Source organism: Heteronotia binoei, chromosome 2, assembly GCF_032191835.1.
Source record: "Heteronotia binoei isolate CCM8104 ecotype False Entrance Well chromosome 2, APGP_CSIRO_Hbin_v1, whole genome shotgun sequence".
NCBI classification, from domain to species: Eukaryota; Metazoa; Chordata; class Lepidosauria; order Squamata; family Gekkonidae; genus Heteronotia; species Heteronotia binoei.
In genome coordinates, this window is record NC_083224.1 from 67,805,252 (window position 1) to 67,831,832 (window position 26,581).

At 41.8% G+C, this 26,581-nt stretch overlaps 1 protein-coding gene across 2 annotated transcripts in view; it reads left to right on the plus strand.

Moving 5' to 3' along the window:
- KCND3 (potassium voltage-gated channel subfamily D member 3) overlaps positions 1 to 26,581 on the plus strand; it is a 668,300-nt gene that overhangs the window by 492,067 nt on the left and 149,652 nt on the right. For both annotated transcript variants that reach the window (XM_060231240.1, XM_060231239.1), the window contains exon 3: positions 18,675 to 18,837. In XM_060231240.1, the coding sequence (XP_060087223.1) occupies positions 18,675 to 18,837 (163 nt within the window). The remainder of the gene's footprint in view (positions 1 to 18,674; positions 18,838 to 26,581) is intronic.

Genomic DNA, 26,581 nt, shown 5'->3' on the forward strand with positions numbered 1-26,581 from the left:
CGCCACACCAAGGATCTCTGTACTCTTTAGGGCCATCACCCTGTTTAGACCCTCTAGAAAATCTATTCCCTTTCCTTGGCCTGAACGGTAATTGCCATCTAACTACCAACTGGTTCTTGCCAACTTTTCCCAATTCTCCTGTCTGTGTTAAACTGCTTTCAGTCTGGGCTGAATTCCAAATGAATTCTCATCATCATCATTCAGCTCTAAAGTCTCTCTCTACTCAGCTTATGCTAACCAATTAGAACTCTTGAAACAGCCTGTCACTCAAGACTCTCTGTTTCAACCTTTCACAGGCCTTCAGCTGTCTGTGCAACACTTCTAAGCTTTTTAGAAGCGCAGTCCATCACACCCTCTCACATGTACCATGATGGCATCTTGTGATGCCATCAAGATGCACAATAGAAGAAAAAAGTTCCCATGGAGTTAATGAAGGTCTTTTCCAGTTGCCTCTACCTTGTAAGCCAAAATGCCCTCAAAACAAGGTTGAGGAATTGTCAGGTGGGCACCTGGCTTAATCAGGAGCTTTTATCTATGTATACAGGATCCACATCCAGAAATTAATGCTTAAATTTACCAAGTACTCTAATTAAGTAAAACAATTAAAATTTATTCCAGAAAAATATAGGCATACATACAAGGCAATGTGCTCATGAAACATACATACAGTCCTAAGAAAAATAGAGATATAGAGACAACACATGGATAGACAAACAGGGTGATAATTACTGATCAAAGACTTCAAGGAAGGCTCCAATGGCGACGAAAGAGAACGGGGGAAATGGGACCCTCAACTGTGGCCAGAATCGGGGATGGATCTAGGGGAACTGGGGTACTGCTAGATGCACACATGAGTGGAGCTTGGTCAGAGGTTAAATAGACTACCTTAGACCCTCAGGGGATGGGAGGTACAGGGGTGGATGACAGGTGGTCAGCTGGTACATGACCTCAGAAAAGGGGAGGCTCTGCAGTGACCATAAGGGCTGGACTAGTGCAGTAGCCAATAGCAAGCTAATTGGTGGCACCTAATTGGGTACCCATAACTGACCAATGAACAAGCTTGGGCCTTGGTTACCTGATTGGACCTCTAGGTAACAATGAGCCAGGGTGGGGAAGCTCCAGGATGACCGTTGGGGAGAAGAATGGGGGAAATCACTGGGTGGCGGTGTGCTTAAACTATTAAACTTATCTAAAAAGGTGACAATAGATGGCCAAATTGCTACCTAAGGTAACACCTGGTTTACACAAAGGAACTTGGCTCGCTGAAGATGGTCTTCCTCTTCTTCAGTCTTCTATTGGTACCAGTCTTTGTCTTGAATTCCGTTAGACAAAGGCTTAGGCAGTCTGGCAGGATCCACGCCTAAGATAAGCTTGATTGCCTTATGCAGAAGTTGAAGCAGCTGTTGGATACATGAGTCTCTTGCTTTGCTGTAATGGAGTCAGGAAAACAAGATGGATTCTGGTGGTGTTAGCCTTTGGTTCATGGAAACAGGCTGGAAACTGTTTGCCTGTACAGTTCATGGCGGCGTGGCTTCTTCCACTGCAATGGCCAAGACTGAGCACACAAGGAGCAGCTGGAAGCTCGTCTGTAGTTCTGGCTAACACCCATCCAGAGATGTAGAATGCTACTGCAAAGCTGAGGCTGATAGTATCCACATAAGCCTTAGAAACCATAGGTAAAGTCCACTTCTTAGAGCAGATGTGTGTGAGTCAAAACTCCAGGCACCCTGGCAACCACTGGGGGTGATCACGATGCCCATGTGTATGAAAAGTAGGGGGCTTTTTCTTACAACCTCCAGCATGATGAATGAAATGGCTGGGAAAATGCATTCATCCTCATATACAAAAACACTGGCATTTGTGTCTACATTTCTGAGCTGAACTCAAGACCTTTGGAGAAACCCAGCATGTGAGCAAAGTTGTAGACCAAACAACTCCTGTATTGAGAAAGATAGATATTTTTGACATATTATATTTAGCCCTGGTTGATTTACTGTGCACTCATTTTTGAGATACTGAGGTCCTTGCTTTATGCCACAGCATGATATTAATCCATCAAAACAAGACCCCGGTTCCCTGCAGATCCCTTCAACAGCAGGGGGGGAAATGCCTCCAGAATGCTTTCTGAAGAGCTCTTCAGTCACAAAGGGTTTTGTGTTTTGTCAAACAGACTACTGCCTACATGCAAAAAAAATTTGGCTTGCAAGGAGGAGCCTAATATAACAAACTGAGCAGGTGGGCCAATCAAGCAAGATGAACAATATGCTTATTCATCTCACCACCTCGACTGGCTGCCATTAGTTGAACATCCACAGCAGTGCATTTGCATGCAGCAACCAGCCACTTTTCAACAGCAACCTCAGCCCACCTGTCAGGTTGTGCTGAGGTTTATCCTTTATCCCTATATCCTCCACAGCAGTAACATTACAGTAGCATATCGTGAAGGGGAGCATTGCTTTAGCAATAACAGAAAAAAAAAGGCAGCAAAGAATTCATGCCAGATGTGTATTTCATTAGAGAAGAAAAATACACAAGCTTCTAAAAAGATTTCAAAACAATACAAAGCCCTGGGTGTTACAGGTGGTTTTCTTGGTGTTTATTTTTAAGGGGGAGGGGGGAGAAAACTATATCGTTACTACTTGAGTAGTTTAGCTGTAGTTCATTCAAATGCTAAAGTGTTTTTTAATCATTTCCCAAAGGTACAAAAAAGACAAGTAGAGAGGAAATGTTTTCTTGTCCATCCACAGTGATGCCACCGGTGCTATATGCAATATGTGCCTGTTGTAGCTCCTTCTTCAGGAGAATGCTTTGAATCACAATGGAAACTCTACCTGAGGTCCATTCTGCATTTACAGCTTACTTCTGATTTTCACTGAAGTCAAGTCAGTTGGGTTTACTTCGAATGCTGTACCTACATTCTACATCTTTTTCTCTCTCCGATTTCTATTTAAAACTGAGGTGTATATGCATACCAATGAGAAAACCTGGGTAGTGTTCTGGGGTTGGTTTCTTCTGACTGGTTAGTTTCAGACTGGGTGTACCTTTTGAAATAGGAGATTCTTCCAGCCGAATTTACTGTGGGGATGTTAGTACCCCCCCCCATTAGTGCTCCAGATTTTGCTGGAGGAAAAAAAAAACACAGTGGCAGGCATTGCTTTAAAAATTTAGTGAGAGTCAATGTTGACCATTTGGCTAGAGAGGAAGCAGTTCATGAGGAGGGAGGTGAGACATCAGTGCTTTTCAGCCTGATTTCCCCCCCCCCTTTTTTTAGAAATGAGATGAAAAAACGACAAGACAAGATGCTGAGATGGACCAGACCTTTTTTAAACAGGCTACTGCTGCCACAAAGTAGGTTCAGCAGCATTATTGTCATGTTTGAAATGTTTGTGGTCAGAGTCAATTTAAAAGGAAACTTTTTTTTTCAAATACAAAATTGCCTGAATTTTTTTTCAAATACAAAATCCAACTCGAAAACCTTGCATGCAAATGAGTCAGACAAAGGCAATTACTTTCGTAATCTTCTATTTCAAAAGACATGCATAGTGTGAAACTGACCAATAAGAACAGACCAATTAGCCTGCCAGAGAAGGGGAAGGGAAAAGTCCAAGGAAATGTTTCTGCTTTTAAAGGCTTGGAAGCGAATTAAGAGGGGGAGGGGGAAATACTCCTCTGAAAAACCACTTTCAGAAACTACAGAGATGTAGCAGAGTGACAGCAGAATGTTGGAGAAAAGATGTGGAAGGAATTTAAAAAATCTGAAGGGAGAGTGAGGCGAGTGTGCATGTGAATATGGAAGCAGGTTTTTTAAACGGAAGTGGGAGGCAAGAGCTGTAGTAAACACAAAAGCAGAAAGGGCCTGAGAGGAAACTTGCAAAACAAGCATCTAACTGAGGAAAGCCAAAAGGATACCTTCACAACTGAATAACAGCTGCAATACTTTGAGAGGATATGTTTTGATCTTCTGCAACAATTGAAAATGGCCTGGGAAAGCATACTACCTGGAGAAAATGTAAGAAGTGAATAGGAATGTTGAAATATTGATGTTTCATGTTCCCAGCAATTTGATTAGGGGGTTGGAACACCTCCCTATGAGGAAAGGTTGAAGAGTCTGGGACTTTTCAGTTTAGAAAAGAGACAACTAAGGGGGGGCATAATAGAGGAATATAAAATTATATATGGGGTGGAGAGAGTTGACAAAGAGAAATTTTCTCCCTTTCTCAAAATACTGGAACTCAAGACCAATATGTTCAGGACAGACAAAAGGAAATACTTTACACAGAGAATTATTAAAATGTAGAATTCACTGCCAGAGGATGTAGTGATGGCCACAGGAACAGACAGCATTAAAAGGAAGTTAGATAGATTAATGGAGGATAAATATATAAATGGCTACTAGCCATGGTGACTGAGGGGAACCCCCACATTCAGAGGAACTAATTGTCTGAATACCAGAGCCAGCACCAGGGGAAGGTCCCAGCCTCTACACCCTGTTGTCGGCAGTCCAGAGGAACTGGCTGTCCACTATGTGAGAAAGGATACTGGACTAGATGGATCACTGGTCTAATTCAGCAGGGCTCTTCTTATGTTCTTATAAACATCACAAGGTGGTTCTCCATCACTGTTTTTTAACTGTGCAGTATCATTACTGCACACCATAGTAGTCTTGAAAGGTAGGAACACAGTATACGTGAGAGGAAGCCTGCAAGTGAGTTGGAACTGCTGCCATCACGTTGATACATGCCTGTATAATAGGCTCTTCATAGCCTTGAGATAGAGTTGCACACTGGCTTTGATTAGTCTTTTGGCTGCCAGTATCATAGAAATATTCAAGACATTGGGAGTGTTGTTTCTTTAATATATTGTAATTGTGCTGATTTACTTTCCATAGCTTTCAAGGTCTGGGTGGGAGCACAAACAGGACTTGGTCATGGCATAGGGACTGAACATGCAAACATTTAGCATCTCTGGACAAAACCATAAGGAAACAATAGAATCCAATACTTGCTTTACATAACTGGGTATAAAGAGGTAAGGTAATTTTCCTTGGAACTAGAAAAAATCAACTTAATTCAAAATGTTTTAGTCTACAGGACCTCTCTTAATTTGTTTGCTGTGATAGAACATTTAGGTTTCTGCAGTGTTGTGTATGGTGCATGTTAGGCTGCTCTGACCATTCATCAGAAGCTTTTTGTCTGTCAATTGCTCTGATGAAACTATTGATTAATACTTAAATTTACTTCCACTTGAAATCTGCATCCACCTGGATGGTCCAGGCTAGTCCAGTCTTGTCCTATCTTAGGAACTAAGTGAGGTTAGTCAGGGTTAGTACTTGGATGGGAGACCACCAAGAAAGTTCAAAGTGATTTTGCAGGGGCAGGCAATGGCAGCATACTTCTATTTGTTTTTTGCCATGAAAGTAGGGCTGCCAAGCCCCCAGTCCAGGCAGGGAATTCCCCACCTGGGAGGTTCCCAACCCACTGGCCCAACCTCCCCCTACATCACTGGTATGATGATGTCACCCGTGTAGGGCCACTTTAGGCGTTTCCGGGAAAACTCTATGGTTTTCACGAACGCTCAAGCCATTTTTTACCTCCCAAATGGCTAGAGCGTCTGGGAAAACCATAGAGTTTTCCCAGAAATGCCTAGAGCGGCTCCACATGGGTGCCGCCATTTTGATGATGTCACTTCTGGGTGACATCATTGTGCCAGTGATGTAGGGAGAGGTTCCCCACACCAGCCCAAGCACGCATGAAAGTCCACCGCTCCGGGAAGCTGGGGACTTGGCAACCCTACTTGAAAGCCTAATGGGATCACAATAAATTGGCTGCAACTTGGCAGCATCTTACACAGAGAGAGGGGAGGGAGGGAGAGGGGGGGGAGAGAGACTGATTCCTCAGTAGCAGTTGATCTACCCCCAGGCTTCTGCTTTCTCCAGCTCAAATGATCAATTCCCCACCAGTTGCTGTGTGGGCACATTTTGATCCGCAGTTTCCTCCAGTGTTCCTCATGGCTTCCTGCTCTTGTTTTTTGAAGCTGGGAATACTGAAATGCACATGCCACACTGTCTTGTTTAAGTCTTTTCTTGTTAAAAGTTGTTTCCTTTAATATTGTCAGCTCTTTTCCTTGCCTGTTCAATAATACATACAAGTTCTCAATTCATACAAATTCTCAGCTTGGAAATTGTGTATTGAGAATTTGTATGATCTATTTGCACTGTGACCACCAACTCAATTTCGTTATAGTCTACCCAGAGTAATAAGTATTATTTAAATAGTGTAACAAGAGTGTGATTAGTATTTTAAAATATCTGATCATTTTTCCCTCTGTAGTATTTGCAAATACTTTAATCCCCAGGTGGGGGCAGGGGATCCCCTGGTTTGGAAGCCCTCCCCCCACTTCAGGGTTATCAAAAAGCAAGGGGGAGAAAATGCCTATTGGTCACTCCATTATACCCTATGGAGACTAGTCCCCTTAGAGTATAATGGAGACTTGATCTGTGGATATATGGGAATTTGGGGGATTGTTTTTTGAAGTAGAGGCACCAAATTTTCAGCATAGCATCTGGTGCCTCTCCTCAACCACCACCACCCCCTAGTTTCAAAAAGATTGGACCAAGGGGTCCAATTCTATGAGCCCCAAAAGAAGATGCCCTTATCCTTTATTATTTCCAGTGGAGGGAAGGCATTAAAAAGAAGCATGGTCCCTTTAAAAGTGATGGCCAGAACACCTCTCGGAGTTCAATTGTGCTTGCTACAACCTTCCTCCTGACACCACCCTCAAAGTCCCCAGATATTTCCTGAGTCAGACCTGGCAACCCTATTTCAAGGTGACTAGTTTCTTTTTCAAAATAAATAGAAACTTTTGATGCTTTCAGATTTCAATCTATGGAAAGAAATGGAGCACAGTTGGGTATAGAATGCCCAATTAATGTTCATTGAAATACAATATTTTTGATTGCTAGGCAATTTCTCCATTATAAATGTGCAATGAGGCACTATTGATATTATTGATCAGGAAGAGAACCAAGGAGGCCCTGTAGTAATTAATATTGTTCAAGTCAACTGCATATGCCCCTAACAGTGAATACACAGAGGCTATAATTGCATCAGGGTAATTGGACCATTCCTGTAGATTCACCAAATAAGAATTTCCAGTATTAAAGAACACTGCAAGGGTGTAGTGTTTATAGATTCCAGCCAATAACTTCATATTATGTAACTGGGCACTTTGCTGTTCCCTCTCTATATGTAGCCTATAAGGGAGCTAATCCTAGCAAATAATTTAATCGTGTGGAGGAGACTCAAATTTGAACTCATAAAGCTGAAGAAGAAAACATGATCCCCACGCTTCAGATCCTGAGAATCAATATGATATCCTAACTATACTTTAAAAACCCATTCATATTTGCATTACTTATCCAATGCATACCTATTCAGTCCTCTAAGAAGCTCATGGTAGCACAGTTGGGATTATTCCATTCTGTCCTCACAACTTATACTAGGCAGAGAGAGAGAGAGAGAGAGAGAGTAACTAACATCTTTGGGCACAGCCATAAAGTGGCTTCCATAAAATGGCTGCTGCTGAAGGTGGACCAACTTCAAAAATAGCTACCCCAGCTTACCCTCAGTCACACAGTGAAGATTCTTATGCTGTGACAGCACCTGCTGCCAAAGTGACATGCTTAAAAATCTGCATAGCTAATCAAATCTACAATGGTAAATTACAAAATTTGCTGGACAAAACCAAAAACCCTCTAAATTTCTCCATACCACAGGTTGAAAACCAGTGGTCCACAAAGCTATGCAGATTTAAGCTTTGTGACATCCTTACATTTAATGCAACTTGCTGTTCACTTTATATTCTAAGTCCCTGAGCACTACTATCATGAGACTAGGGGAGAACCATCGGATTGGCAGCAACTGGATATCTGCTTATGCAAAGCTGATCTTCATTTTCTCCTAAGAAAGTATAAAAGAAAAGAAAATGGCTCTGGCCAATTACTGGCTTTTCTTCTCTGAGGATAATTAGCACACTGGCATTCATGAGCAAGTTAGCAATTTAAAATTCCCCTAGGTGGATCATACAATGACAGGTGCTTTAGTTTTATGTTGGTGTTTAATCCATTTTGAGAAGAATCTTTTAATGACCATCTACACTGAAGCTGGGGTTACAGCTCATCAAGGCCTGATGTCTGCTTTATTAGGAATTAAAGCTACTCGGAGTCAGCTTGCAAAGGCTTTGCATTGTCATTTTGAATAAATCAACCTACTCCACACCCACAGACTGCTCAGGAACTGAAGGCAAAAGGTAGGAGTGGGTGACAGAGTTGTACTAAGCACATTTTAATTATAGAGAACATGTTCCCCTGGTCTTGGTTTCAGAAGTTTTAATTGAGCCAGAAGGGGCATGACTATTCCATTATAAGAAACACTACTTGATGAAGGAGGGGGGAAGCATCATTACAACATACACACACATCTGGGAAGCTCTATAAAATTAGGCAAAACAACAGACTGTAAGCAGCACACGATACTGCTGGAGGCTGACCTGATACTTTATACATGGAAGTCCATCTCTTGGCGCTACAGCATCAAGCGGTTACTACCATGTGTGAATCAGCCACCACTGATTATGCAGATATAGCTTTCATATTACCTTTTATCAACTTAAATGCAATGTTTGTCAGAGCAATTGGTACACTCATTAAGATGTGTCATTAAGTGCTGAGAAATGAAGTAATATGTCTTCAACCTCCTCTTTGTAAAAAATACACCTTCAACTATTTTGGAATGCATACAAAGTACATGACTAGTACCTTTCATTCCCATTCTAATTGTCTTCTATAGTACACTCTTCTATGTAGATTATAATACATTGCATATGAGAAGGTCCATTCAGCAACTTTTACTCACACACACACAAATCTCCCAACACTAATGGGAGAATAAACCAGATTTTGTTTAGTCCTTTTATTTACCTATGGGTTATATCAACACCAAGAGCAGGGTGGCTCTAGAAAAATTATCTTGGGGAGTGAACGGGTGGGAAAATCACCCATGACTATTACAGAAGCAATATTTTTTCTATACACATTAAATACTATATTACATAGTAGAAGTAAACCATGTTAATTTATTGCCTTCTTAATAAAGCTAAATATGCCTGTTTTATGGAGACCACATCTTTCTTCAGATCCAAAGACACTGAAAACTTTTGGAAAGTCAATTGAAGGGTGGAACTTTGCTTTGATGGCACTATAAGCCTCCTTGGCCTCTTTCATCTCCTATCCAAGGCAATGTGGCTAAGGAATATGGCACCAATTCAAATCTACATGGGGAGAACATGTGAAAGAAAGATTTTAGCACTGCAGCTTCTTGTGCATGGATGGGCTCATCCAGCCCTACTTCTTGCCAGGCTGAAATAGCTAGGGGGCTAGATCTCACAATCCATAAACATAAAGCTCTGGTGGTCACTGATCTTCCTGGTTTTCTCCTCCACCCAGAAGCCACTTCTCACCCTGAGAAAGCTTATTCCCATGGTCACAGGCAGGGCTTTTTTTGAGCAGGAAAGTATAGGAATGCAGTTCCAGCTGGCTTGGTGTCAGGGGGTGTGGCTTAATATGCAAATTAGTCCCTGCAAAAAGCCCCATGTAAAACAAAAGTGATATTGGGGGGTGGCCTAATATGCAAATGAGTTCCTGCTGGGCTTGTTCTACAAACAAAGCCCTGGTTACAGGACATATATTTGATAATAAACATGTGGGATAGGAGAGTACCTTGTAAAGAAGGAAGGAGGCAAAATTTCTCTGTCCTGATTGTTCAGCAACCCTTGCACAGTACTTGTACTAGGTCACAAGGTCTACAGACAACCAACTCACATAGATCACTATTTACACAAAAACTCCAATCACCACCCTTGACAAAAAAGAGGCATAACCAAAACATTAGTAGACCGTGCAAGGTGGATATGTGAACCACATTTTCTCAATGATGAACTAAATCATCTAAACGATGCACTTCAAGCAAATGACTAAGAATGAAATCAGAAGAGCAATTAAACCAAGGATTAAACAAACAACTGAAGAAAGTCTCCAACAAAAAAGGTGTTTTTGCCATATATCAAAGGAATCACTGATCAAATTGGAAAACACAAAACCTACAAACTGCGTTCAGACCCACGAGAAAAATACATCAGATGCTATGATCTGCAAAAGACAGAAGAGACCCCCTCACTTTTGCAGGAGTATACCACATACCCTGCAGTTGTGGACCAGTGTTCCCTCTAAGCTGAGTTAGTATGAACTAGCTCACAGATTTTTAGCCTCCAGCTCACATATTTTTGTCTTAGCTCAGGAAGGATGGCCCCAGAGCACACTAATTTATGAAGTAGCTCACAATGTTAATGCCAGTAGCTCACAAAGTAGAATATTTGCTCACAAGACTGCAGCTTAGAGGGAACATTGATCAGGACCACACAACATAGCATCCAGACAAGAATAAAAGAACATGAAAGACACTGCAGACTTGGCCAACCTGAAAAATCAGCAGTGGCTGAACATACCCTAACTCAAACAGGACACAGTATCTTATTTCAGGACATTGTAATGCTGGACAAAACATCCAATTACCATGTTAGATTACACAGAAAAGCCACTGAAATCCATAAACACAATTTCAACAGGAAGGAAGTTAAAAATGAATAGGACATGGCTTCCAGTTCTGAAAAACACAAAATGCCCTACAGCTCACAACAGCACTACAGATAAGATTAGAATTTCTATTGTCCATCCATATACAAAAGAACTCCCTTAGGTAAGCTCCTCCATTAGCATGTCACAACCCAGGAAGCTCCCACAAGATAATGACTCAGTCCTACCCCACCTGCCTGAGTAGATATATGTTACCTGCCTACCAGCTTCTCAATTTGACCCCGAGAGAACTCCCATTTTCTGGGTTCAGCTCTGAAGATGCCAGTCACAGTTGCTGGCAAAACGTCAGGTCCCACAATACCAAGATCATGGCCACACAGCCCAGAAAATCTACAACAATCAAAGTCCTTGTATGGTTCTTCAACTGGATCCATAAGTTTGCCAGCCCCCAGGTCCCAGCAGTGGTTCCCCTGCTTTTGAGGGCTTCAATCCCAAACAGGGACATCACCATGCAACATCTTCAATGTGATGGTGTCACTTTTGGGCAATGTAATTGCACCAGAGACATCACATGGCAATGCTCTGGTTTGGGACAAACTGTGGTTTGAAGGCAAAAAACCCAGAGTTTTGCCCCAAAACCACAGCATCTCTGTGAGACATCCTCGGTACAATGACATTATCCAGAAGTGATACCACTGCATTGAGGACATCACATGCGATGTCCCACCGACCCCTGGAATGCCCTCCAAAATCCCCCCACCTCCACAGCAAGGGAACCTGGCAACCCTAATCCATACTAAGGAGCAGGCCTGATGTAACTTGACTGGAACAACAATGGTATCTTCTTGCTGCTGAGGGAGGAGGGTGAAATGAAGCAAATAAGGCCTTTGAGAAGCTTAAGGCTTTCCTAAGCTATAGAATCTTATGTAATTATTAGGGTTACCAGGTCTCTCATGGCAACCTGTTGAGGATGGGGCAGACTTACCAGGAGCAGGACCTGGAAGTGACATCATCACACAGCAACATCAGGGCAATGCTCTGGTTTTTGGGCAAAAACTCTATGGTAAATTTGGCTTCTACCATATAGTTATTGCCCAAATGCCAGAGTGTTGCCCTGATGTTGCTGTGTGATGATGTCACTTCCTGGTCACATTAGAAATGATGTAGAAACATTGCTGCAATGTCAACTGGGCCTTGCTCTTTTCCTGGGTAAGTTCCCCCTCCAGCCAGGTGATCAGCAGTGGGATGGTGGGACCTGGCAGCAGGGGACCCCATCTTCTCTGGGGGATTTGGCAACCCTAGTTATTATTACATGGTAACTTAAAATAGGTGGGAGCAAAATGGGAGTGGAAATGTTTATGAGAAGTACCTGAAATCCCTTCAATTCATTCCTGGCTGAAAGACTACAGAACCCACACATAAAGTATGACAAATTTCTAGACGGTTGGATTAAAACAAGGCCCTTAAAAGGCTAACATATGAGTAGCTTTTATGGCTGTTGATTCACACATTCATATGCATTGTTTGACCTCTTAGCATTAGATTTTAGATTGATAATGTGTGAACTAATCCCACTTGAAAGCCATATAATAGAAGTGGCACAGTATGAATATGAAAGTTCTATCTGTGTTGTTTGGTTTAAAATGGTTCATTCACACGTAAAAATCATCACTTGACATTACATCATCAAATGATGGGCATGCATGTCTGAATCAGCTCTACAGAGACTGAAATTAAAATTTCTAAAAACGCTGTGCTTATGGAGCTGCTCAGTGATAGACTGACTGCCCCTTTGAGGTTTCAGAAGAGAGGGGAATCACAACCCGGTAGTCCTATTAGTTGCACCCTGTGCAATCCTCAGTTAAGTTTGTGTCATCTTTACAACTTAACATGATAAACATTTGGCAGCACTAAAACAGACCATGTCAAAAGAATGTTTAATCATTGTTCCCCACTTCCCCCTCCAAAAAACAGCTTATCTTTTGCCATTTATGGACTCTCTGGTTATGCCAAATAATTAAACAGCTGCAATGTTGATGGGAAATTGACTGTGACACATGAGAAAATGGGTAAAGATCCTTGTTTTCTTGCAAATTGCTTTGTTTTGTGCTGTGTTGTGTTTTGTAGCTGCAGCTGTTTTGTTAAATGCCAGCGCATTAAATTATCTTCATTACAAAATTTGGCTGAGAAATTAAAGTTTATGGGTTTCTCACATAAATCTGAAATAACTTCCTATGATCAGTGTTTTTGACTAGCAGTACACTGTGGTACAAATAAGTGCTTGCTTTTGGGACAGTTGGCAAGCATAATGGAATGAAAAAGAATCTTAACACAAACCTGCACAGTTTGCAGTCTATCACAGCCACTGGAATGTGATCTACCATGTGCTTGACACGCTGGCCATTTTTGCAGTCCCAAGTATAATACAAAACAGAATGTTTTCTGAGGCCTGATTGATAAACCCCCTAGATTTGGTGAGCTACATTTAACATGGCGAATTAGAAGGTATCTGAGCTTTCCCCTCCCAATCGCTTTTAAATTGGTTTCTTGGAGATGCAGGGACTCTGTTTATTAATTAGAACATCTGTATGCTGTCTTTCCTGCCAGCTATGGCAACTCAGTAACTACTTCATACTTGGTTGCTGTAACATGTAAAACCTTCTTGTTAGTTGTTTCACACATAGTCTTTTCTGCATACCACCACTGATAACCTCAATTGTTTCATGCTATGGGTAGGTGTTCTATGCTTTGTTTGACATCTCCTTGCTAACACAAGAAAGAGAACTCTGTCCCTTATTCGCTAATGAAACATACAGGACTGAAACGGTTTGAAACTAACAAGTGTGATTGACTGCCCTGCCTCACCGCATACCGTATTACAGCTAAGGTAATTGGGATTCTGAATTCTGATTTACAGTTGAGCATGACACATTCCCCTAGAATGCAGCACAGATGATTGGACTTCTTAATTCTAGCTGACTGGGTCATCAGTCATGATCCCGCTGCATCACAGCACAACTTCTCAGGATTCTAAATCCTAACTGGGCACCATCTGTTGCCGCTGTGAAAGTAATCATCCTGGATTGAATAATATGTATTTATGACCTTAGGCTTGAAGGCCTTGGTAGTTCAACGTGGTGGCTTGAGAAGCTCTCTCATTGCTTTCCTTTTGCAAGCAATGGTTAGACAGGATAGAAACGTGAAGGTTAGTTAGACAATACCTTTGATTCCATCAGTTTTTCCCTGGTGCACAAGTCTGGACAGAACAGTTCAAGAATGGTTATTCAATACAGTTAATTTACTATAGTTACACATTTGTCCAGCAATCTTCCCTCAAGGTTGCACTTCTTTTGTGGTAATATCATATTTCTCCTCCACTAGATGCACTTCATTTTGTTTTTGAGAAAATGTGGTTTCTCTCCCACACCCTCTCCAGATCATGCATCCATTGCTATTGTTGTGTGAAAATTGGTTGCCTTAACTTCACAGGCACTACTTGGATACTACTTGTTATATGAATGGTAATGGAGTAGCACAGGTCTCTCCTTCTTCCACATCCATAAATCATTTAGTACGTTTTTACATTTTATTTTTAATGTTTTCGAAATTAAGCACTTTGTAACATTCATCTAACCCCTTCAGAAATGCCTGCCAGTTTTTGGACATGTTGCTTTCTTTGATTACTGCATACTAACTTTTTTTCCAGAACTGAAGTGAATATTATGAATATTTATATTGCGGCCATGCTTATTTATACAGCCTATATGGTGTGGTTTTCAGTGTTACATAAGGTTGGGAAATGACATGTTTGTGCCTCCAAGGAGTTTACAATCTAAAATCAACAGAGGAGGAGATAATAGGAGGGAAGAGTGAGGAAAAAGCATTTTCATATACTTAAAAAATTGTTGCAGTTTGGAAAGGTGCTGTCCTGATTAGCTTTAACTAAGGGCTGCACAGTGGCACAGTTTGTCTACCCATCACTCAAGATCATATGAATTTAATTATATCCTGCTGTATCAGACCCCAAACATGCACTGGGTAGTCTTGGAATGTGAACTTGTAAGGTTATTGTGCCCAAGATCAAAGAGCAGTCAAGAAGAAGGCCCAGCTGTGATATGCTGCACATGGTTCCAGCTCCTAATGGGGCAAGCAGATGAAAGTTTTGCCACAAATACACTTCTCACTGATAGAAAGTATAAGCACTTAGCTGGATGCTTGAGTGTTATATAAATTGGCCTTCACTGTAGCTGATCTGGCCACTGGCTAGCTGAGTGGAAGGCACTTTGCAAATTTATAGAACAACCAGCCATTGTTTGCCAATGCATGTTAAAATGAATTCATTTTCTGTGTTTGAATCAACATGTGTTCTAACGCCAGATGAGAAGTTGCATTTAAATAGCCTACAATGCAGGGGGAGGTGTGTGCAGCCTGAAGCTGCTTTTATGATCAAGGGTAGCAAACCGGTAACATTTTCATCTGATATTAAAATGAAAGTTTGCTCTATTATGTTTGTTACTGAAAGGAAGGAGTCAGCTCTTTGCCTCTCCAGACGTTTGTCAGGATGGCTTTCTGATTATGAGGCCTCAAATCATCAGTCGGTGTGAAGTGAGGTGCTTTTGGTGGCAGACAGTATCCTCCATTCAAGTTTGCAAGGGGCTGAGCATTTTCTCATTTATTCAGTTAGGTCTGATAGGTAGGACATATCAACCCTCTGAGGAGGTATGGATGCCCGAAGTAAGAGCTCACACTGAAAAGAGGCTCTGGTATCTTGCCTATTCTTGATTAAATCTCATGTGCAAAAGAACGGTTGCTTGAAAAACATTTGTACAACATCTGGGTGCATGACAGCCATATCTAAATTATTTATTTACAAAAATGCAAGCACATGTGTATTGCATCTTTCTCGTTTCCTAGTCCATTATCCAGCTCTGTTCAGCTCAAGCCTTCAAATACAGTTTTATCTCCCAAGAAGCTTATCTTCCAGTTCTAGAGCAAAAGTGCAATCCTTGGTTCCCAAGAGAATAACTACACATAGACATAAGACTGGTACCCAAATCAGTCAACAACACAGATACCGATATTATTTTCCTATCACACAAGGCTAAGAACTATCAAAGCAAAAAAGACAAAGGTTGTCAGACTGGTGTGTCTGGGGCAAATTGTCACATGTCTGGAACAGCCAATAAGGTTTTGGAATACCTGCCATCTAAGGGGTGACTAGGGACTGTAGTGAAGAAGCAACAGAGAGGGCTTGGGCCTTGCCAACTTGTGTATATATTATGCTCTTTCTTTCTTACCCCCCACCCAAAATTTGCTTCTGGGCTCCATTGCTCAAACCCCCCTGTGAGAATTTTGCTGAACTCTAATATTTGACAAACTTTCTAATATTTTTCACCATAAAAAAATGGGAAAATAACCAAAACGTATAAAACAGACAGATGGAAATATTCATCATGACACTGTAACCACGTAGGAGAAAGTAATTTAAAAATATGATGGGAATAAGGTTTTATTGTGATAATTATGGTTCAAGAAACATTTTAAGGTAGATGCTGAGCAGAAATAATTTAGTACCCCTTCTGGTGATGTCAGGAGTGTGTGGCATATGCAAATAAGTTGTACTAATGAGCTCCAGCACCTCTTTTTCTATGAAATGACCACTGGGTACAAAGTTATTGAACTGAGTGATCTAGAAACATCCCTGTGTAGAAGCATTTGCCAGTCCTGCCCTCTCTTTGCTTTCCTTCTAGTGCGCTCAGTAAATCGCTAACAAGGTGTCAGCTTCAGAGAAGGAAACAGGAGAAGAGATCACCTCATGCAGAAACCATAGGTCAGCAGTGAGATCTAGCTGACAGAGAGAAAGAAGGGTGGGAGCCACTGGGTGGGGCATAAAAGAAAAGGAGACACAGCTAGAAAGAGAGGGGAGACTGGCAAAAGTGTTTCGGCACATATTGCAGTGGTTCAAAAGGAAAGGAAGTAACAGTCTGCATATACTCACAGGAACCTTTCTTCTAGAGTTGTCAATGCTGGGTTGGTAAATTACTGGAGATTTGGAGCCTGTCAGGGGGAGAGGGACCTCAGCAGGGTATAATGCCTTAGAGTCCAGTTTCCAAGGCAGCCATTTTCCCCAGGAGAATGTCCCTTGTCATCTGGAGACCAGTTACAATTCCAGATCTTCAGGAACCACCTGGAGGTTGGCAACCTCACTTTCTTCACATATCCCAAGATCCTGTGCTGTAGGATTCAAATGTTTACCTGCGCTGCCATAAATGAAGCTCTGACCTACCTTATGCTGCCATTTACACAATGCCTGATTCATTTAAATGAGTCATTTTCTGCTTTCGTGGTACCAATTTGCTGGAAAATATTTCTCTTTTTGTTGTTGTTTTTAATCTGATATATTTAATTAGTTTTCTGAGATTATTTTCTTTGTAAGATAATGAAATGCTGTTTTCAAGGCTCCGCAGCCCCCCCCCACCCCCCGCCAGAGTCTTGATTGTGTGGCTTAGTAGCATTTTAGGAGCACCAAACATAGGGTGGGACACATTTGATCTGATCCATATCTAATCTACAAACATGACTGCTCCCAGTTCATTATTCATAATAGTTATTGTATAATAGAATTCCCAGTTCACCCATAGGGATTCTGAGACATGAAGCACAAAGTTATCATTTTAAGTGTGGACTTTTATGAAGTGCTAAAGTAGCTAATCTGGCTTCCCTGTAGTTCAGAATACATTCAGTGTGAAGATGTTGGCTAATAAAACTGATCCAGTTTGTGGGAACTGATAAAGAAATCCAAAGGGATCTGAAGGAAAAGAAAGACATAATGTTCATTGGCAACATTATATTCCAAGGCTGCTTGTGGAGATTTGATGGGGAGGGAGATTTGCCTTGACTGTCCTTGGAACTGGCTCAAGAAAGGCCTCTCCCCCCAGTTGCCTTTCTTTTGCTTCTTTAATGGGCAGCCCCTAATTGCATAATGTGTTGGGAAATGACCTGTAGGCTTTAATATCAAGGAACTGTCAGGAAGTATTAGATCAGTTATGTTACAGGGATGATTGTGGAGATTTGTCTTGTGTGGCCTTCCAAATACTTCTAGTTTTCTTTCCTCTTCTTCCTCCTCCTTTTATTTTTCTTGTTTCTACTTGTTTAATAAGTAGCCTGAGTGATTAATGTATTAACAAAAGTGGGAAATGATCTGTAGGTTCCACTATTGGGACAGCAGTCAGAATGAACTATTGTAGACTGCAATAGTTATCTGGAAGCAGAATTACAATTGTGCTACAGATGCATTTTATGGTCCTCTAATTTTCCACAGGACCAGGTGAACACTGCATACAAAGCAAGGGGTGGCTTACCATTTGGGTTTTCGGATACAGATACCAAAATACTTTGAATTGGCTCTGATCCCAGTCCTTTTGAAAGCCAACTCCAAGTAGCTAAGTATCCCTAGGCTTCCAGTTTTGGAATTCACAAGACTGAGTCATATGATACAAGACCTTAATCCAGCTCATTTTTGCTTTTTAAAAAACTTAGGTCCAGAGTGGCTTGAAATAAATAGGTAAAGCTTAAATAACTCATCCATCAACACAACTTTTGAATATAAAGTAAGCCAACTTTGGCTGGAGGATAATCTGTCATTTTTACAGAGCTCTAGACTGCTTTTATGCACTGGCCAGAAGGGTATATTCTAAAAAGTGCTAAATGATGAATTTGACAAAGCAGGCTGCTGCCTATAAAAGCTCTTGCCACAATAACCAGTTAAGCTGCAATGCTAGGAGTCATAGTGAGAGTGTATGGTGCACACAGGAGGCCTCCTAAATTTCTCTCATCTGAAAGCAGCCACTGTGTTGCCCAACCAGCTGCTCCCCAAGCTCAAGGAAATGTTGGAGTCACTTCTGATGTAGCATAAGTATATGGCAGCTCTCGTTCCTACTTCATCCCAAATGGATTTGCAAATGTTTCAACCATGGTTAGTGGGTTCCCTCCAACTCAAAATGTCATTTTCTCTCTTTTGCATTAGTTACGGAGACATGGTACCCAAGACAATTGCTGGCAAGATATTTGGCTCTATTTGTTCTCTGAGCGGCGTGCTGGTCATCGCTCTGCCTGTGCCAGTTATCGTTTCCAACTTCAGCCGGATTTACCATCAGAATCAAAGAGCTGACAAAAGAAGAGCTCAAAAGGTAAGGTGCTAATGTGCCTAAAGATGTACTTTGTATATTAAGTTCATCACTAATGCTGCTTTACCAATGCTGGTAGGTCTAGCAAAACAGCAACATGGAGAAGTTAACTTTTCCCTGCCAAAGAGATTTCTTTTAGAAGCTGATCTGCACAAGAATTTCCATAGTTCAGTCACTGTAACTCAAGTAAGGTGTGAAATAGCTGTCATACATAATAAACCACAGACAAAGCACTTCAGAACATCTCATCATGCTTCAAACACAAGATTTTCCATGGATCTAGTTTGTAGATTTAGCTGTGAGTTGCTCAGTCTTGGATGGTCAAGTGATGAGAAATCAACAGTTGAACATGTACACGTGAATCGGCCAGAACTTTGAGCAGAGAGGCCATCATTACATCTTGGTACTAGAAAGTGGTGATGTAGGCACAAGGATAAGAGTCTCTTCAGCATGACCTTTTGATAGCAGTTTTAAATCTCCTGCAGAAAAGCAGGTTTGTCAGTAGTGTAACGAAACAGCACAATGGTTGCTGGCAATAGTTTTAGCTATTAGGGTTTGTAGAATCTTTTGGGATCAAGCGCCGTGTTCTACTGGAGAAAGTTTTCCTTCCAGACGTTTCGTTCTCAGCTGCGGAGAACATCCTCAGTGGCGTTGCAGCCGGAGCAGGCGCTCAGACCTTCTTGGCTGCTGTGCATTGAGTGGGGCCAGGGCTGCTGGAGAGCTGCTATTTGTAGCTGGAGGGGGTGTGATGAAAGGGCAATTGGTTTGTGGATGTGCCCATTGTTTGGTGGGGCTTCCTGGAAGGAAGCTATCCACACTATGTATGATTTTGTAAAACTCTGCAATTTTCCCACTTAGTTGCCTTTTTCCCCCCTAAATGGAATGCCCTTCAACTCTTTTGCCTTTCTTAATAAAGGAGGTGTTTTAACCCCTTGATCATTTCAATTACCATTTTCTATACTGTTTTGAACTATATGATATTCCATATTTGGCCACAGCACAGATCTATACAAGGGTATTACAATATTGGTTGTTTTGATTTCAGTACCTTCCCATAACATAGAATTTGCCATTTTTACCTTGTCACATAGTGAATCAGCATTTTACTTGACTTATCCACAATGGTCCCAAAACCTGGTCAGTCATAACAAGTTCAAATATGATCATTGTATATGTGAAATGAGGCTTTTTTTTTTTTTGCCTGTGAGCATCATTTTACACTTACTTACTCAGAACTTCATTTACACATTGTTGCCCCTTCACCCAGTTTGGAGAGACCCTCCTGGAGCACTTTACCATCTGCTTGGCTTTTCACTTCCCTGAATAATTCAGTATAATATTCAGACTTGGCCATTTCATTGTTCATCCTTCCAGATCATTTATGAACAAAATAGCAACAGTCCTGATATAGATCCCTGACAGTTCAATCCCAAGAACACATACCTGGGAATAATCTTTATTGAATAGAACTGAGTAGGAGTCTGAGTAGACCTGCTAGGATTGATTTGTGAGAGATCCAATTGCATATTTCCCCACATTATGAGTCTCCATTTATTCCTACCCTCTGCTTACTTCCATGTCACCAATTGCTAACTCTTGAAAGGATCAGTCTTAGTATCCTACTATTGCCCTGACCTGGATACCCCAGGCTAACCCAATCTTGTCAGATCTCAGCAGTTAAGCAGGGTTGGCCTTGGCTAGTATTTGGAGAGGCAACCTTCAAAGAATACCAGATTCATGACACAGGGGCAGGTAAATAGCAAGCCACATTTGAAATGTCTCTTGCCTTAAAAATCAAGTCTAGCTCACTATCTTGTGGTGCATAACACTAAAACTTCTGACTGCCAGATAGACCACACTGCAATATGATGATAACATTATTATTATTGATGATGATGATGATGATAATAATAGGGCTTTTTTGTAGCAGGAACTCCTTTGCATATTAGGCCACACACCCCTGATGTAGCCAATCCTCCTGGAGCTTACAGTGGGCTCTGTATTAAGAGCTCTGTAAGCTCTTGGAGGATTGACTACATCAGGGATGTGTGGCCTAAGATGCAAAGGAGTTCCTGCTACATAAAGGGCCCTGATAGTAGTAGGTAGTGGTAGTAATAGTAGTAGTTGTTGTTCTTAAGCTTACTCAGGCATCTCCAATGAGGGATGCATGTATGTTTTATCAAAATAGATCAATATACCACTTCTGGTATTAACTCCTGACTAGTGATTATCATCATTAGTGTTACATTTATTCTGTGTGGAGGTATAACACTCTGAATTTATTCCTGTTGGAGTGCATAGTGTTGAAGCATAATTAACAGTAATCACTACTGTATTTGATAGAACATGAAACTTCCTATATGGATTGGTGGAAAGTAAGAGAACAGAGAAAAGCTGCAGTTTCATGATGTATATAATTGCGGGTTCAGTTGTATCTGAATGAGGAGTATACAGTGCAGTATAATTAAGAAAGTAGATCATCTGTAATTGCACAGTCCACTAGAGTTACCAGCTTCTTTTGACTTGACATGATCTTCACTTAGGGTTGCCAAATCCAATTCAAGAAATATCTGGGGACTTTGGGGATGCCAGGAGACATCGGGGGTGGAGCCAGGAGCAAGGGTGTAACAATCGTAATTGAACTGCAAGGGAGTTCTGGCCATCACTTTTAAAAGGACCACACACCTTTTTAAATGCCTTCCTTCCATAGGAAATAATGAAGGATAGGGCACCTTCTTTTGGGGCTCATGTAATTGGGCCCCCTGATCCAATATTTTTGAAACTTGGGTATTTTGGGAAGAGGCACTGGATGCTATACTGAAAATTTGGTGCCTCTACCTCAAAAAACAGCCCCCCCAGGCCCCAGATACCCACGGATCAATACTCCATTATTTCCTATGGAAATAAGTCTCCATAGGGAATAATGAAGTGCCAAGCAGACATTTCCACCCCCACCCCCCGTTTCTGGTGACCCTGAAGTGGGGGGAGGGCTTCCAATCTGGGGATCCCCTGTCCCCACCCAGGGATCGGCAACCCTAACACACGCTTGCTCTGAAACGAAAGCAAAACAAACGGAGGGACTCTGCTTTGACGAAGCTAACTCCTTCTGACCTTTCCCAATGAAGTACTTCCTGCTTCCTGCTCTTATTTAAAGGCACACACACACATTTTAAAACAGAACCTATTTGCAGGTTTCTAAAGCTGCCAGAGATCTACAGGTAGGTGGCAGCTGTGGGGGGCGGGGCTTCCCCGACTGGCCAGCTGGCTGGGGGATAGGGGAAGCCTATAAAACCAGGATCCCCTGCTGGGACCTGGGGATTGGAAAGCCTATCTTCACTTGACACATTTCCACTTGGAACAAGTTGACAACACTAATTGTATGTGAAATAGTAATGTTTCTGAAATCCTTGTGTGCTAAATCTCTCCTTCAATAGAGGAGTTCCACATTATTGGGAATGTTCACTACAGCCTGGCATCCAGGATCCTTACAGAATTGTATTTCTTGAATGCACACACTAAAACAACAACAAAAGTAAACTTTGAAGCATTATTGCTAAATCTCAGCTCACAAGGGATTGTGTTTGAAGGAGGAGGTCATTATAGAAGGAAGGGATTGCTTAAAAACACAATACACCCTTTGAGTGCCAATAATAACTATTTATATTTTAAATATGTTTTAATGTTTTTGTTTAATTTTTGTTTGTTTTCAGATTGGACACAAAAGCCAAAATCTATCCTTTTCCCTTGACGAAAGCCAATTTAAAAAAAAAAAAAATACAACCATAAATATAAAACAGAGGAAAATCCATTATCATCTATTTTAAATTCTCTTTTTTTTCCTGAAAGTCAGATAAAGCAGAGCTTAACAGCAAAGTGGAACCAAGGGATAAAAACAGCAGAAGTACAGAAATGCTGTCATCCCTCTTATAACAGGTGGCAGATTAGTCTTTTCCCATTGTGACACCTATGATTATAACTCCTGTATGTTGAAAGTGTTCTACACAGTCTGTCATGTTTGACCTCACTACAACTCTGTGAGTTGGGCCACTTTTGTTGTTGTCATTCATTTTATAAATGGAAAATTGAGTGACAACTTCCTTCTCAAAGTCACCCATCCCTGTGTAGTGTTAGAATGTATACTCTTATCTGCTTCTCCGCTTGGTTCCAACATTGCAATTGTAAGCATCTGCTAGAGTACACATTCCAGCACTGGGATCATTGAGAACTAGGATCCTCAGACTGCTGCTGAATGGCACAGGGCATCGCATAGGGAGAGCAGTGTTCCCTCTCCCTCTTGTTTGTCTCCCACAAGAACCAACCATCTCTATAAACAGGAAGTCAGGAGGAAGCTTGTTTAGAGAACCAGCAGGTAATAGGCCTCCAAAGAAGAGAGTTCTGGTGCCATATTTGTGGTCCTATAAAGAGACTGTTCACAATAATATTACGTTTGTTGAAAAATGATTTCTTTGAGTTTGTGCAAAACCAACAAAATGCCCTATGTAAACGACCAGAAAAATATACAAATTTTGTATTCTACTCTCAACATAATATTGTAATCATAATGAGATAGCTAGCATTTTAGATGTTGTTATAGTTGTATATGTTAGATTTGTTAATGTTTGATTAATATCAATAAAAATGATTTAAACTGAAAAAAAAATAGTGTTTGGTCACAGGAACAATTTGCTTTGCAAGAAAGATAGCCACATCATGGTGAAGAAAACAGACTATGACATCAAGTTCATGGAAATCAGGAACCTCCATAGTGTGCCTGTTTTCTCCCAGCCCCATATGAGAGAGCATAGTAGTGTAACCCATATATGAAAGACTATACAAGTGGGGCTCTCAATATAGAGTACTAACAGAGATTGATTTGCACATTATCAACTACATAGGTTGAATCCCCTCCCCACCATATATCCTGTGTAACAGATACTTACCAGTCGCAAGTTCTCATCAGTTCCCACATTTGGTAATCAATATGGATTGCAGTTGTGGCATTTGTGGAAAAAGGGCTTCAGCCTTCTGCCCATACCATTTTCCTACTTGTAACAGTCCTAAAGGTAGTCCCCTGTGCAAGCACCAGTCGTTTTCGACTCTGGGGTGACGTTGCTTTCACAACGTTTTCACGACAGACTTTTTATGGGGTGGTTTGCCATGAACCAGCTTCCTCTGGGATCGAACTCTGGTCGTGAGCAGTCCTAGGAATGTCATATTTGGCTTGTTGTGCACTTGCAGCTTTTTCCAGTGGCAACATTCACCCAACTTGTTCACACCTCAGCATGCCTTTCCATTTTCTCAGTCCTCTTCATTCTGTCCCATCCTATTCAGCTTTATCTCCCCCATTAATTTGGTACATTGCCCATTATTTACCCTGCACTCTATCATCTCACTCCCCTCCACTGCCTGACTGATTGCACTAATCTGGGACCTCCTCACTCACTCTTATTTGCACTCCAGCAGCAACTCCATAGGCAGCATCTGGACCCTTGTCTTGATCAGATAGGATGGTGAAAAAGTTTCCCCCTCTCTTACCATGGAAGCCACATTACAAAGACAGTTTAAATGAGTAGCAAGGAATGGTTTCATATCTCTTCACAAGCACCAAGGGCTGAAATAGCCACAGGTGTTTTTTTGTAGCCGGAACTTTTTTGTATGTTAGGCCACATGCTCCTGATGTAGTCAGTCCTCCAAGAGAAGAAGACAGCAGATTTATACCCTTCCCTTCTCTCTGAATCAGAGACTCAGAGCAGCTTACAATCTCCTATAACTTCTCCCCCCCCCCACCAGACAGCCTGTGAGGTAGGGTTGCCAAGTCCAATTAAAGAAAAATCTGGGGACTTTGGGGGCAGAGCCAGGAGACTTTGGGGGTGGAGCCAGGAACAAGGGTGTGACAAGCATAATTGAACTCCAAGGGAGTTCTGGCCATCACATTTAAAGGGACAGCACACCTTTTTAAATGCCTTTCTTCCATAGGAAATAATGAAGGATAGGGGCACCATCTTTTGGGGCTCATAGAATTGGACCCTCTGGTCCAATCGTTTTGAAACTTGGGGGGTATTTTGGGGAGAGGCACTAGATGCTATACTAAAATTTGGTGCCTCTACCTCAAAAAATAGCCCCCCCGAGAATCCCCAATACCCACGGATCAATTCCCTATTATTCCCTATGGGAATTGTTCTCCATAGGGAATAACAGAGTGCCCAGTAGACATCTCCCTCCCCCCCATGCTTTCTAAAGGGGGGGGAGGGCCTCCATACCAGGGAATCCCCTGCCCTTTGCCTCTTTCACACACACAAATACTTACTTGGGCTTCTTTCAGCATAACTTTGCTTGCTGTGAAAACGAAAGCAAAAGAAAGGGAGGCGCCATTCTCCATGGAAACTGTTACTGACCCTTTCCCATGAAGCCCTTCCTGTTTCCTGTGCAGCCTTAAAGGGGCACACATTTTAAAAACTGTTTGCAGGTTTCTAAACCTGCAGGAGCTCTACAACGACATGATGCCTACACACATGTTCTCCCCCCTCCCGCTTCTGGATTTTTGGAGAGCAGGGGAGGAGGCCACAAATTCGGAGGTCCCCCGCCAGGGCGGAGGGGTTGGGAAGCCTACTGTGGGGCTGAGAGGGCTTTCACAGCAGCTGCCCTTTCAAGGACAACTCCTGCAATAGCTATGGCTAAACCAAGGACATTCCAGCAGCTGTAAGTGGAGGAGTGGGGAATAAAACCCAGTTCTCCCAGATAAGAGTCTGCACACTTAACAACTACACCAAACTGGCTCTTACAGGGCTCTTAGTACAGGGCCTATTGTAAGCTCCAGGAGGATTGGCTACATCAGGAGTATGTGGCCTAATATGCAAAGGAGTTTCTGTCAGAGAGAGCTAGTTTGGTGTAGTGGTTAAGTGTGCGGACTCTTATCTGGGAGAACCGGGTTTGATTCCCCACTCCTCCACTTGCACCTGCTCAAATGGCCTGGGATCAGCCATAGCTCTCGTAGGAGTTGTCCTTGAAAGGGCAGCTGCTGTAAGAGTTCTCTTAGCCCTATCTACCTCACAGGGTGTCCGTTGTGGGGGGGAGGGAGAGGTAAAGAAGATTGTGACCACTCTGAGATTCAGAGTATAGGGTGGGATATAAATCCAATATCTTATCTTTTTCTACAAAAAAAGCCCTGAATAGCCACATATTATCCTGAGCAATACCCACTGTGAATTGCGTTCTGCATGCATCATGGTGATATGCTGTTGTCTTTCTTTATGTCCTCGCAACACCTGTGTACCTGTGTTAGCTTTAGGTTTGAAGGAAAGAGGTAGTGTGCAGTCCCTACATCCTTATACTGTTGCACCTGTTATATTACTATCTGTCATGAACTTTTAAAAGGTAAAAGAGCCAAAGGCAGGAGCAAAGTTTGCAACCCAATAGTATTCTTGACTCTAGGAAAACATGAAAAAAGCAGTGAGTCAGGGACAGAAAATGGAATGGGTAGAGTTTGAGAATAGATGCTCACAATGAGTGATGGAGAAAGGCTAGTGACAGCTTGCCAAACAAGCCCTTCACAGGGATCTACATTTAGGCTGATTTATTAAGGCTGGCAATATAATTAGTACAACTCACCCAACACGGCAGTGCAAGGTTGTTTTTTTCCAGTTTGCTCTGCTTTATCTCTCCTGTCTCTGATCTTACCAGAAAGACTGAGTCATGAGTTCACTGGATGCAGTACTTAGTGTTCAAGAGCAAGGATGACTCTGTTGCC